Genomic DNA, 14,518 nt, shown 5'->3' with positions numbered 1-14,518 from the left:
TTTGACTAATCGTGACGATGTTGGAGCATCAGATGTTAGCACCAACTGAATGCAATATTGCAGATGGACGTACAATTATAGAGTTGCAATATTATTAAAGGAAAAATCGAAACCTCCTAGTAACGTATTCAATAGTTGTAAAACTAAAATTACCAAATATTGCAGACTGCAGACTTTTAGTGACTTCCTGTCTCCACAAATATCCCATTTATTTATGCACGGACAAAGGTGAAATTCTTAAAAATCTGAAAAATCGTCAATGTTTGATTATAGGTTTACATTTAAATATTTCATAGTTTGAAGGGACATGGCCCCCTTATCCCCCTTGAGTAGAGGACTTGTTAAATTCATATTTTAATATATCGTGTTCTGTCAAAGTGTGTGTGAGGCTGTGTGACGATTATGTTTGAGAGTAAAAGTAAGTTTAGGAATTTTCAATGTTTCTCTAGTGAGGTGATCAATTCTTCTCTCCCTCTTCTTTTCTTTCTTCATATATCTTTCTTTCCGCTTCTGTTCCGCCGTGTCTCCGTATTTTTCTTCTTCTCTGTTCTTTAATTGTCCTTTGACTTCCTCCCTGTTTTTTGCTCTCTCTATCTTTCTCTCTCACTGTCTTTATTAGCTCTCTCTCTATCTCTCTCTCTATCTCTCTCTCTCTCCTTCTTTCATTGTTTCCCATTATCTCCTTCTCGCTTCATTTCTTTCTCTTTCCTTTCTCATTCTGCTTGTCAGTCTTTGTATCTTTGCTTACCACCTCTATCTTCGTGTCAAGTGCTCGAAGCGGAAATTCCTAGTTGGGGGACGGACCTCTGAGGCGAAGTGGTTAGCACAGCGCGCTACGAGGCCAAGGGTCCCGGGTTCTAATCACGTCCTGGGCGTGGTGTTCCTTCATCACTCATCCTCATCTTCACGATTAGCCAAAAGTGGCAACAAGGGAAAGTAAAATGAACCAAATCAGTCAACAATAGAGGGAGGATATTGGCTCAGGTGTTGAGAATATCTAGATGGGGCGTTTGTATGGTTAATCATGGTGACAGTGAAGCATGCAGAGGGTTATTATGCAAAATAATCTTAGCTTGCAGAATCCAATCTTATTCAATCACCTGCCCTGGCGAGAAGTTTGAAATATCCAGCGGTTTTTCCCAGAATAACACCTGCTATGAGGAAAAGTCACTGCGAGGAACTCAACCATGACACCATGACAAAAATCCGGCCGCATCGGGGTTAAGAAACTTTTCTGGGGGAGGGGGTCCCTGGGCGCCTCTTTCCGCATGAGGGCAGATTCGTTCCGGGGCCCCATGTATAGAAAATCGTGCCGACGAGCGCAAATTCTTAATCAAACTCCATCAGCACTGACCATTTACACCTGCTTCGTCAATGTCTTTTACTCGCGTGATGAAGATCTTTTGTTTCCAGAGACTATTACGCCAAAGCACTGATTTTCCGCTCGGCTGGAAACATTATGGCTATTTCTTTAGACGCAGCGCAAATATTTCCGTCAACATTAGACAAGGTATTGTCATGGTAAAGTTGCATTCTTAGGCTGTGGTCACACTGGATCCGATTTCGACCGAACTTTTACACTGATGTATAAGGCCAGGAAATGACATGTAAAAACTCCATGTAAAGTGGCGCGGTCGCACCTGAGCCGGGCTACTCTCACGTACGCGGCTGTGTTTCATCAACCGCTGAATGGAACAAAATCATGTGGGTTTTTTCTGGCCTAATTCGCCAGAAGTTAGTGCCAAACGTTCTTTACACTTGACTTCTTAACGTTGTTTGGGACACATGGCCGTAGCTTGGGGCCTAACTTTGGAGGGGCAGAATCAAACTTGGGATTAACTTTTGGGGCAGAATCAAACTTGGGACTTAACTTTCTGGGGAAGAATCAAACTTGGGACAACTTTTGGGGGAAGAATCAAACTTTGGTCTTAACTTTTGGGGGAAGAATCAAACTTGGGACTTAACTTTTGGGGGAAGAATCAAACTTGGGACTTAACCTTTGGGGGCAGAATCAAACTTGGGAATTAACTTTCTGGGGCAGAATCAAACTTGGGACAACTTTTGGGGGCAGAATCAAACTTGGGACAACTTTTGGGGGCAGAATGAAACTTGGGACTTAACTTTCTGGGGAAGAATCAAACATGGGACTTAACTTTCTGGGGCAGAATCAAACTTGGGATTAACTTTTGGGGGCAGAATCAAACTTGGGATTAACTTTTGGGGGCAGAATCAAACTTGGGACTTAACTTTCGGGGGCAGAATCAAACTTGGGACTTTGGAAGGCAGGATCGACAAGTTTTCCATCCCATAAAAAGTCCAGAACTATTTTTATAAATAACTTACATTGTGCAATCATAAAATATATTCTTCAGTACTTTGCTACTCACTTCCCAGGAGGTTAAGAAAAGTATCCTTAATTTATAAATTTAGTAACCTGAAAATTGGGGGGGGGCAAGTGCATCCCCTTTGCCACCGCTGTCAGGCCCATCACGTCTACTATTTCGATATTTCAAATGCAATTTTTTTAATAAAAATATCAAAATAAATTACATTGCTCCCAACAGCGTTCCCAATATTTCTGTATTGCTTTTGTTCATAAAAACATAAATGTAACGTACGTAAGAGGCAAAACTCACTTGGGGGGCCAATCAGCACCACCTTTGGATGAGTGTTATTCGAGACACTTGGTTGGTAGTGAAGGTAAATTTTGTAATTATTACATGAGATATATAATTGCACATATATATAAACAAAAACGCATTGATGGAAAATTAATATGGTTTTTGCAAGTTTTAGTGGGTGGTAAAATATGTTTGACACTGGTTATTAATTTTTATCAATTACTAGCTGATTGACCGGCGTTGCCCGGGTATTTATTTATCCCAATCTTCTATTAGACAAGAAAATAATGAAGGCTAACTATAGTGTAAAATGAACTTGGAGTTGAACGGCATTGGGAGTGTCACCATTCAACTTTGCGACCCCGAAAACTATGGATTCCACACTAATATCGGTCGTTTTCGATTATTTTTACATGTCACCCCCTTCCCACCCCAATCCCTAGGGGTGCCAGGGGTGTCTTACCCCCACAGTATTTATTTCCATATTGCAAATGATATGTGTACCAAGTTTGGTTGAAATCGCTCCAGGCGTTCGAGAGTTATGGCGGAACAAACATACACACACACACATTCATCCATTTTTTATATATTAAGAAGATAGAAGATCATAATTTTTGTAATTGTTCTAATTAATAAATAACTAAACTTATATAAACAAGAAAGGAAGTAATGAATCGACAACAAAATTATATCTTGAATTTTAGTGGTGACAAAAAAGGTGGGCCTGAGCCCTACTCAGGTTAGTAAGTTTCTCGTACGCCAAGGGTAAGCATTCGAGAGAGTCTCTGCTGGGACAAACTTCAGCTTTTCAATTTCCAAATTGTATATCTTGGTACGAAACAAACTGCAAAGGCTTAATCAGTGGAGTCGAGTAACGTTTGCAAAACAGCGCATCGCCCACAAGAGCAGTTCCCCAGCCCTGCCTCCTACGTGGCCCTGGACGTTGCTCTGCAGGCGTGACCACGCACCCACTCGACTCCTCTTGTTCCTTCCCATTAGCCATAACGGAGCAGAAGTTGGAGGCAAACGCCGATCAATCATCCAGGCCCTTCCGGCAGTCCAAAGCGATTCCTCCTCACTCGAGGAACGCCTCTTCCCCCGGTCGCTGCTACCTAAAGAGGCAGATCCTCACCGGAACCGCTTTTAGTGCGTCTCGTGTACAAAGCAATTAATGAAATCAGACTGTGGGGTTAGGTTTCAGCAGTTGCGAAATTTGATATTTAAGAAACAGCTCTGGAGTTGCAACGGGTAGTCTGAGACTTTACTATTCTCCATCCACTGTAAGATCAAAGTTATTCTAAACACCACGTGACTTCTTGTGTTGTTCTGGCCGTGAATATATTCGTAACAGCCATTTGCATTCAATCTTTCTCCGCACTTGAACACGAACCAAGTAATGTTGGAATCGTCCATCGTTGCTTCCCACCTAGAATATGTCATCAGGTTCTTCCAGCATTCAAGTTATACTCTGTCCAGGGAATCTCTAGAGCGATAGGACGAAAACTAGTCTCTGCGCAAGTAGACCAATGAACTCGTCGGATAAGAAGTGAAGGCTTGGAGGGAAAATTCGGCTGCAGCTACCAGCCGTTTGCAGCTGCGCGTACAGCTTTGCTCCACTCTCGCTTTCTCCCCTCCTCTACCGTTATGCGCGTCTTTGCACCACAGATTCACTACTAATTGATTGAGTTTGTGTTTTAAGTCCACTTTATGCACAGCAAGGCTCATGGGGACTGGACCTACAGATTAAAGTGAGATCCGAACCACTATGTGCCTTCACCGGATATCGAAACCGGGACCTCTCGATTTGAAGAGACGGCGCTACCACTGCATCATCGGGGAGGCTCATTCTACTTCGCATTTCTGCCACATTTGGCTAATTGCAAAGATGGAGATGAATGATGATATGATGAATGGACTCTCTCTCACAAACGCCCAGGCCGAGATCCGAACCCGGGACCCCTGGCGTCGTAGCGCGACGTGCTAACCACTCCGCTACGGAGGCAGGCGGTTCCAGGTTCGTGTTTCTGTTGAGCACAATAAGCCTCCCAGTGGCGTAGTGCTAATGTCAAAGGGGTCCCGAGTTCGATACCCTGTAAAGGCACATAGTGGTTCGGATCTCACCTTAAACTGTAGGTCCAATCCCGATTAGCTTTTATGTGCATAACATGGACTTAAAAACTAACTCAAACTCCTGCTTGACCACAAAACTATAGGTGGCGGCTCTGTCAAGCTGTTTCTACTTGATCTCGTCTTTTGTGCCAGCGGTCGCGGGTTTGATTCCTAGCGAGAACTTCCAAAATGTCGGTGTTAACGAATCATCGTAAGGACAACTGTAGGGTTACCTGAAAGAAAGAAGTATGAGACAAAGTCTCTAAAGCCAGAAAACAGCGGCGATGGGAATCCATGCGCTGACCACGCGTCACCCAACGTCATGGCAGGTTTCAAGCAAGGAGACCTCGAGATTGGGAACAAGGAACTTGCATAGAGAGAGTGAGAAAAGGACCAAGAAAGTGGTTGGCATGGATGAGGCTGGGAGATGGAGACATAATACACTAAAACGTGAGGGAGGAAGATGCAAATGAAATTATTACTATGGAATGGTGACGATGAGCCAGAACACTTATTTTCCTGCCAAGAGATGTGCGTCATGCAGGATGAGAAGCTAGTCTACACACAGAAAACTACATGCATCATATCGATTGATGCACCAGAATGCATCGATTGATGCACTAAAGTGTGTTTTATGGCTTCTTCAAAGAATCAGATTCACATTTCATGCCTTTGGGTGCATTTTTGTATGTCGAGAAAGAAACACCAAATTGTATCATTTGATTCAAGTGAGGATTTATTTCAGTCGAGATGCACTTTAATGCATGTTCCTTGATGCACCAGAATGCATCCTTTCCGATGATGAACTTAAACGTTTGGTCTGAGCTACAGAGTTTATAATGATATAAATCTCCATCTTTGCAATTAGCCAAAAGTGGCACAAAAGCGAAAAAAATTAAGCAAATCAATAAACGAACCTAGAACCTTCAATCGCTTGTCGGAAATGAAGTTAAGATTTTTTTCAACCCTAGCTCTGAGCATCTCAGCAGGGAATTAGTTCGGTGTCAAACAGGCTTTACTTCAATAGCATGTTTTACGGACTATGCAAGCAGAGCGTCCTTGTACAAGAGCGATTACACATGGCGGTTAGTGATATTGAACCCCGTGAGAAGAAAGAATATCCGATTTTCTTGTTCCAAAGAGTAATTTTTATGCTCAATTGGGTGACGTGAGACACCGAGGTGACAAAGAGCCGGTGGCCTTGTTGCCTGATCAGAACAATGCACCCCAGACATCCCGAAGAAGTTTAGGCGTCCGCAAAACTGTCATCTCCATCCATCTGAGGAAAGGGTTGGAACATTCCCACGAAGATCTGTTGAAGTGTGAACGAAATTGCTTCACCCCTTTCGTCCAAAACATGGATGTGGTTTTAGTGGGTGGGTGAGAGTGGCGACGAGCTTCTGCCAAAGAAGAGAAAGAAAAAACGACGCAGGTGGAACGTTTCCAGGGACAGGAATGGCCACTAAATTTTCAGAAGCTTCAGGAGTGATAAAGGGTGCCGTATACAGAGTACCATTAATGAGTTCTTCCTGGATTTATGTCGTGGTGCAGAAGACGTATGGTGCACATCAACCGAGATTCAACGGATTTTCTATTCGATTCGGGAAGATGAGTGTCTAAAGAGTTTACATTTGCCCAACTGCTCTGCTGGCTGCAGAATAACCGAACGTCATCATGAGCTTATGCCGTCAGCTAATGCAAGGATGGATGTTACACTTATCTCCCTACAAAAGCACTAGTCATTTCACTTTCAAGCCACAACTATGTCGCATAGATAAGGTTTATCATATAAACGTAATATTTTTGAGCAGCTGGTGTTTAAAACTATACTTTACATTGAAATAGCCCATACTGTAAGCGAAGCTTGAGCAGAGTTCTACCAATTTTTAAATTGAATTTCAAGTCCTCAGCGTCCAACTGGGTTTCCATAATGTTACATAATTTACGTTGCAAGAATTAAAAGGAACACAATTTAACTTCATAAAGTATTATTTCACCTTAAAGAATCCGATACAAACTAATTTGAAACTTATTAACACAAGACATTTTAAATCAATCTTCTTATGTAACAAAAACGAATCGAAATCAACAACTTTAGAAATATTGACATTCATACAGCGTGTTTAATCTGAATGGTTCCCTGTTAATTTTATAAACACGTGTACAATATAAATAAAGTAAATACTGGTTATTCGTGAATGTAGAAGACAGTCGCATGTTTTATCAGAACACATTTTGTTTGTAAATTCACACAATGTCCCGAACTACTACAAAGATCAAGGATGACATACGGTGACCTTGTAAAGGCAAACTTCTCCCTATAATATTATTATTTTTGCTTGTCAATTTATAGTACTGTGTTAAAATATCCCTGTAATATGTTCTGAAAATATGCGAGACTTGAATGGTGGGGGGTAAACAGATATTTCAGCTTAGCACGCCACAGAACCGTAATCAGGCATTGTTGATAATAGTGCAGTCAGATGAATGATTTTAGTCGAAATCGAAATAAAAAGAAAAAGTTCACGGTTCTATTTTAAGTTGAAACTATTTTATAAAAACATCGTCCTCCACAATATAATTCAATGTTGCTTTCATTCTCTTCATATATTGAACAAAAATTTATCTTTGTGTAATGAAAATCTTTCTTATATCATTTTCCTATCTACTTTTTTGTCATCCCAAATGCCTTACAGCTAATGGCACCATCTACATGCTGCTCAACCAAACTGTCTTCTTTCACACATGACCAAACAATCCAAATATTTGATATATATGATTTATTATAGTTTTATTCTCAATTAGTTCATCTAGTTCACGATTAGCTTTAGCATGTATCATAAGTATCTCTAGTTGGTCCTAAACACCTTCTTAGTATCTTTCCTAAAATTATAATATATTTTGATTTGTGGATTCTTTTAACAACGATTCTCAATATGTATAAGTAACAGCATGTCTTATTATTAACCAATAAAGTTTAAGTTTGAATCTTTATTCATTTACTTTTGAGTAAAAGTTAATTTGCATAATGTGTTTTGTTGCCTAAAATAATGAACTGCATATATTCATGCTGCACAAATCGGTTGAAATTTTGCATGATTGCCATGTACGAAATAGATTCTAGTAACTTCAATTTGGGCTTCTAAAAATTAACTTTCAGATGAAGATGCAATATTCCACTTGAACTTTGCAAACGTAGTTTTAGTTAGTGCCATTGCACTTTAATATTTTATATTACAACTCGCGAGATTGAGTGGTAACAGGTTTTAAGGTGCAAGCATATTCTTGATATCGTTTTTGTTGCTTGTATAATGCTGCTTTCCGTTAATGTGTAGTTTACAGTTAGTTAAACTTTCAAGTTCAAAACTGTGCAAGGGCAAAGTTCACAACATCTTGCAGAGAAACGGTAGCAGTAAGTCCGAAACACGAAAGGTTATTTTAGATCAACAAATGGCAAGGAAGCTGTGAACACCGTTTTGCATGACTTCACAATGTGTATTTATCACAGTTGTCAAAATGTAAACAGTCCTGCCTTACATTCCTGCACAATATGAAATAAAGTCCTTGATAACTGGTCACAAAACAGGTGCTCCAATGTAACAGTGACTGGGCAAGTTGCAAAGAGCCCTTCAACGTCCGTTATAAGATGACGGGACAAAGCGTGCTTATTCTTTTTAAAGAAAATATCTACCTTATTCTGTGGTGTCTACAAATTGTCTTCGTCAATATGTCCACGACGGCTTTAAGGAATCAAAGCAACCTTAAAGCTTTTTTTAGGGAGTGTGCTTGTTTATAAAAACAGCCGTGTCATATAGGTGCAGAGGCCTTGTGCATGATGTAATGAATCCGCTAGGGTGTACGATCCTTGAACTTAAGAAGGCCATGTTTGAATCATCACCAATTTTGCCAGGCCATGGGAAAAAGTAACACTGAAAGTGGTCAACAAGAATCGAGTTGGTTCACGTGCAGTTGACAATGTCTTGTCGATGCAGCACTTGTGCTTCTAATCGTCCATTGTGGAAGTTTATGCCTAGAGGAAAACAAGTAATTGAACGGTAAATATACAATGCCTGATCTGCAAACTCATGTTAAAGGCGAGGTAGCGATGTGCACACAGGAAGTTGGCTTTTATTTTGGGAAGTGAAGAAGACATGCAGGAATGTTTGTTTTGGGTTGATTGCTGGGTTGAAGGTAATGGATTTCAGCTGCCGACGCACTGCTTTCAGTTGTGGCTGTGGTCATTTGGACTAGTCCTTACCAGTGTTGCCATAACCACACTTTTCTTTCTAAACGTGCAAACATTTCCTTTGTGATCAAAATTTCCACTTCGTTTAAACAAAATTGCAAACACAGATTTATTTTCTTATTAGTGGTGGTAGTATTAATACTATTTCTATTTACTCAAAGCAATATTAATTGACTGAAATCGGAGCATTGATCATTAAGAATATAGAGGGAATAACAGATAGCAGGTAGTGATAGCAATTATACACTTTACGAGAAAAATGCGAAACATTAAAAATGAGATTAGATATTTGTTATGCAGTTTTCGATCACTTAAATGTTTTATCATATTCTTGTTTATTTATCCCCCTCCCCAAATATATATTATTTTGCAAATATGCATATTTCCTGTTTATGCACAATCCTGTCAGTAGATGGCAGCAAATTACAAATACCGGGTTTTCGTAAATGATTCTCGGGGTTTCCTCATTGTTGTAATCGATGTGGGTGAATGACACGGTGAACACAAATGCACGATATTGTTGAGAAACTCAACAAGTTTTGTTCCTTATTTGTTTCATAGACCTCTGTCTCCTGATTCTGCCGCCAGGCGGCAGTTTTCCAAAATGGCGGATATTACTAGCGAGAAGGCATTCTGTGTCCTTGAATATCACGCAACGAGGTCCGTTACAGTTGTGCAACGACATTTTTGTGCGCGATATCGGAAAGATGCACCGTCAGACAATTCGATTAGAAGGTGGTATGCACAGTTCAAAGAAAAAGGTTGCATTTGAAAAGGCAAGAACAGTGGTCGACCATCAGTGTCGGAACATGATGTGGAGCGAGTTCATGAAACCTATCTACGGTGCCCGAAGAAATCGATTCCTGCTAAATCCAAGGAACTAAACATTCCGAAGACAACATTATGTAGTGTTCTACGAAAACGGCTAAACATGGAACCATACCGCCTAAGTCTGCATCAAAAGCCAACACGTAAGGACCGTCGTGTACGGGAAACGTTCTCCAGCGATATGCAAAATCTCATGGCTGACGATAACAATTTCATCGAGAATTTAGTTTCCACTGACGAGGCGACATTACACCTAAGTGGAAAAGTAAACACACACAATGTGCGCATATGGGGAACGGAAAATCCTCATCCTCATCAGGTTCGGGATCATTGCTTAACAGAAAATTACCACAACGTTGGATTGGGCGGAGTTATGAGGATGAAAACCTTTGATCATGGCCTCCTCGTTCACCTGACCTTTCTCCTTGCAATATTTTTTTTATCTGGGGATACGTAAAAGATACCGTTTGCCATTACCCACTACCATTGAGGAACTGAAAACACGCATAACGAATTCCATCAACAGTGTTACACGTGATATGCTATCCCGAGTGTGGTAGGAAATGGACTATCGCTTAGATATCTGCAGGATATCGCGAGGCGAGCACATGGAACGTTTATGACTTTGTCATAAAAACTTGGTGAGTTTTCTAACATTTTGCAAAAAATTGCATGTATCTATCTTTATTACGTAAAATACAGTGCTTGTTTGTAACCCCGACAATCATTTACGAAAACCCTGTATATTGTGCAGACATTCATCACTGTATTAAGTGCAGAACTAGAAAGTATATTATAACTATAGACGAGAGTAAGAATATTGTCGAATATACTTTCAATAAAACCAAAACATTACTTATCCCTGTGTGAATTTGTTTGGAAGATTGCAATTATAAGGCCAATGTCTGACCTTATTTCTCTACTTCCTCATCTCTTTCTTCTGCCTTTCATTATTTTTCCACATTTCTTCATTTCTGTTTCCTATCTTTTATTATCTTCCTCTGTTTCTCAATCTCTTTTCTCTCGGTTTCACCATCTCTTTATACCTTTCTCTGCTTCCATATATATTTCTGTCTATCTTTCTCTGTTTCCTACTTTTCCTATCTATTTCTATCTTGCTCTGCTTCCCTATCTTTTTCTCTGTTTACTCGTTTCTTACATATTGTGTCCCTCCTGTATGGTCTGCGAGATTCTATCTGCCCCTGTTGGCGAGGGACAATCATTTTACACAATAACTTCCCATCTATCTGATAAGTGTAACACAATCCTCTATTGATACATATATAAATGATAATATGCTGAAAATAAATCGACACTCAATTCACAAGAACCAAATGCAACTAGAGAAACACACACAAGAATTTTGTACTCACTTGGCGGTATTTTGGATTTGAGCATGTCCATCGCGACGACGTTGATGATCATGACCCAGATGGGGCAGTCCAAGAGGTCGATCTCGTTCTTGACGAACGCCATGGCGGTGATGCACTGACACTCCAGCTTTTTTCGGTCTGGGTAAGCTCGCTTCAGTTCCCTGTTCACGTTCTGCTGGAACTTCTTCATGTCGAACAGCTGGAGGAAAGGAGACAGTGTCAGGCACATTCACTTCACACAATCGAAAGTCACATTTTGTACATCTATTATACTCGTAAAATAGATTCCGCTGGTTGAGAGAAAAATAGGAAGGGCAAGTAATTTATTTGTTTAAAGACATGACACTACAGGCAAATGCCCATTTACAGTGTCTTGTATTATCACATTGGTTGTTACACAGAATATGCAATCAATAGAATCGATAAGGTGCAATAATATGATAATGTGTGTTAAAGTAATATAGAAAGTAATATAAAAAGGAATAGAAAGTAGCAACCTGACAAGTATGACAGATATGTAAAGCCTAATCAGGATATGCCAAGAATAGTAACAGGGAAAAACAAAACAACCAAAGCAAAATCACCTGAGCCACGCAGTTAAACAGAGGAAGAAAGAAAAAGGAGACAGAACAGAGAATGATAAAATTAACAAGCAGGGTGAAGCATAAAGAATGACAAAGAAGGAGCAGGGAAGAAGAAAGAATGAAAGAAAGAAGGTACAGGGAGCAGAAAGAATTAAAGAAGGAGTAGGGAAGCAGAAATAATAAGAAAGAAATATACAGGGAGACAGAATGCGAGAAAGAAAGAGGCAGTCACGCAGAATGAATGAGAGAAAGAAGGAGCAGGGAAACAGAAAGAATGAGATTAAGAAGGGACAGGTAAACACAAAGGAGAAAGAAGGATCAGGGAAGCAGAAGGAATGTGAGAAACAAAAAGTCAAGGAAACAGAAAGAATGAGAGAACGAAAGGTGGAAGCAGAAATAATGAGACAAACTATAGAAATTTCAAGAAGTCAGCGAATGTCTTAATGAATTTTGGGTTGAAATTCAGTCCTACTTCACAGATATGTAAAATGTGAATGTTGAATTCATAAATTGTTATTGGAGTCACACTGGATCGAGAGGCACATCCAGCTGCTAACACGACACGAAAATTGATTGCTAACAGCTATAAACCTGGCCTCCTAACATAACAACGTACGTAGGCATTATTAGAATTGTAATTGTGCAAACAATTCATGTAATTTGGTTAGGAGCGCTAAGTTTGGTGCTACCAGCATGTTTAAGGAACAGATTTTCGCCAAGTGATAGGAGGTGGACGTGACCCGCACCAAACCTCACCAAAAATTACGCTCTTACGGTTACCAGTACCAAAAACAACAAGAAAGGTCTTCTTGGCCTACAAGTTAATTTATTTTAATCAACTTTAATGAACTTTGCAATGCTAGCGCTCAGAGAGAAGGTAGTTTGCAAGAAAATATTATTTAAAGTATTGTTTTATTAATTAAGTACTAATCAATTCTGTACAAATCTTTCCAAGAACCTTTAAGTTACATAAAACAAATTGTGTGATAATTCGTTTGTTATCCTGTACGAACAGAAGACAAATAGAAATTATATTAGAAAAATTTAAAATTTCTCACCTTGACCGGTTTTTCCAATTCTAGGCCCCCGTTTGGAAGTTTGAGAACGTCGTTGCTGACGCTGCCCTCTTCCGTCGTGCACTTGACATAGACGTTGCTCTTAGACACTCGCTTGATCAAGATGTTCCCTGCGTCGTCCATCTTTACTTTCACACCCTGAAACGAAAAGTCACAGTTAACAGGCGCCATATTTGAAGCAAGTGTAACAAAAACTCAATATGCTGACCAAGGCATAAATTTATTTTATTATATAAATAAAACAAACTAAACGTAACGTTTCAACCTTCTAGCAAGGCTTAATGGGGTTACATGTGATAAGCCCGTATCACACGGAACTGGATTTCCAGTAGGTATGCCCTCGTTGGCGCTGGACTGGCTACCAATTTGCTAGTTTTTGCCTCACACGATACTTATCAGCGTACTTGTCGATAGACTTTTGTTCGCATACGAGGGAAGTTGTAATGGCGGCCGCGTGAGATGTAAACAATGTATCACTTCACATTTTTAAAAGCCGATAAGTATTCAACCGAGAGGAATAACGTTTGGTATAAAACGTTATTAGGTACAAAACAATGGCGCTGCTTAAATACTACCAGGTGGTTATAATTAAAGTGGCGGTGTTCAGAGTGGTACAGCACGGACTGTAATGAGAGTAGCAGTCTGAATCTTCGTAGATATGCTAATGAAGCAATGCGCTCGCGAATCGTGAAAAAAGTTCCAATTCTCGCCACCAGGGTAAAAAGTGGCGCTGTAAGCAGTCAAAACGTGGAATTTTCCGTAACTCTGACGTCAAAGTCGGTGACATTGCCTAACCATTGTGTGAGCTCCCTGGTTGTTGTTGGTGACGCTTGTTGCTTTTTTCTTTAGTAATGTTCATGTAATTCGAATAGTGAAATTGTAGCGATATTTTATTACAAAGAGTATTGTTTTCTGCGATTTATAGTGTTTTTCCTGTAACTATACCAAGTTTTGACTGCTTACAGCGCCATTTGTACCCTGGTGGCGAGAATTGGAACTTTTTCCTTTTTTTGCATAATTCGCGAGCGCATTGCTTCATTAGCATATCTACGAAGTTTCAGACTGCTACTCTCATTACAGCCCGTGCTGTACCACTCTGAACACCGTCACTTTAATTATAACCACCTGGTACATACTTTACAACGTTTACTGTACACGTATGGAAGAATATTTTAGTTGTTTCAAATATAAACACCGTGCACTCAGCATAGATGATGTAACTCAACGCGCCTTTCATGCTGTATACGTTATACATTGCTGGAGTAACACTCGGAAACCACAGACAAAAGCGCTCCTTTGAACAGTCACAGATTATCTTCACATGGCGAAACTTTGCTCTGATTGGCTGTTCCACAGAATCCAGTCGAGGAAAGCAAGTAGCAATTAGAACATGTCCTATTCCTCCAAACCAGTCAAGCAGTCAGCCAGGCGGCCATGATTGCTACCTAAAAAGTTAGTTCAGCGCCAACTAGGGCATTCCTACTAGAAATCCAGTTCCGTGTGATAGGGGCTTAAGATACAAGCAGGAATTAGGTGAAATGCTAGTAGGAAGAAATTGAGGTAATAGAGAAAAAATAGTTCAATGGTTAGGTATACTTATTAGAAAATGGGGTTTGTAACAAAGGACGCCTAATTCCGAGACACCGGCCGCAACTGGCTGGGATTTCAGTGCTTTTTTGTT

The 14,518-nt window shown here is 40.1% G+C and overlaps 1 protein-coding gene across 4 annotated transcripts in view; it reads right to left on the bottom strand.

Moving 5' to 3' along the window:
• exp (expansion) overlaps positions 1-14,518 on the bottom strand; it is a 556,924-nt gene that overhangs the window by 80,163 nt on the left and 462,243 nt on the right. For all 4 annotated transcript variants that reach the window (XM_083144338.1, XM_083144337.1, XM_083144340.1 and 1 more), the window contains 2 exons: positions 12,820-12,975; positions 11,178-11,376 (listed from right to left, as the gene is read on the bottom strand). In XM_083144338.1, the coding sequence (XP_083000464.1) occupies positions 11,178-11,376; positions 12,820-12,975 (355 nt within the window). The remainder of the gene's footprint in view (positions 1-11,177; positions 11,377-12,819; positions 12,976-14,518) is intronic.

This window comes from Lepisma saccharinum, chromosome 23 (genome assembly GCF_977018435.1).
Source record: "Lepisma saccharinum chromosome 23, izLepSacc3.1, whole genome shotgun sequence".
NCBI lineage: Eukaryota > Metazoa > Arthropoda > Insecta > Zygentoma > Lepismatidae > Lepisma > Lepisma saccharinum.
Note: the sequence above shows the minus strand (reverse complement) of the source record. Positions and strands in the feature narration are given on the sequence as shown.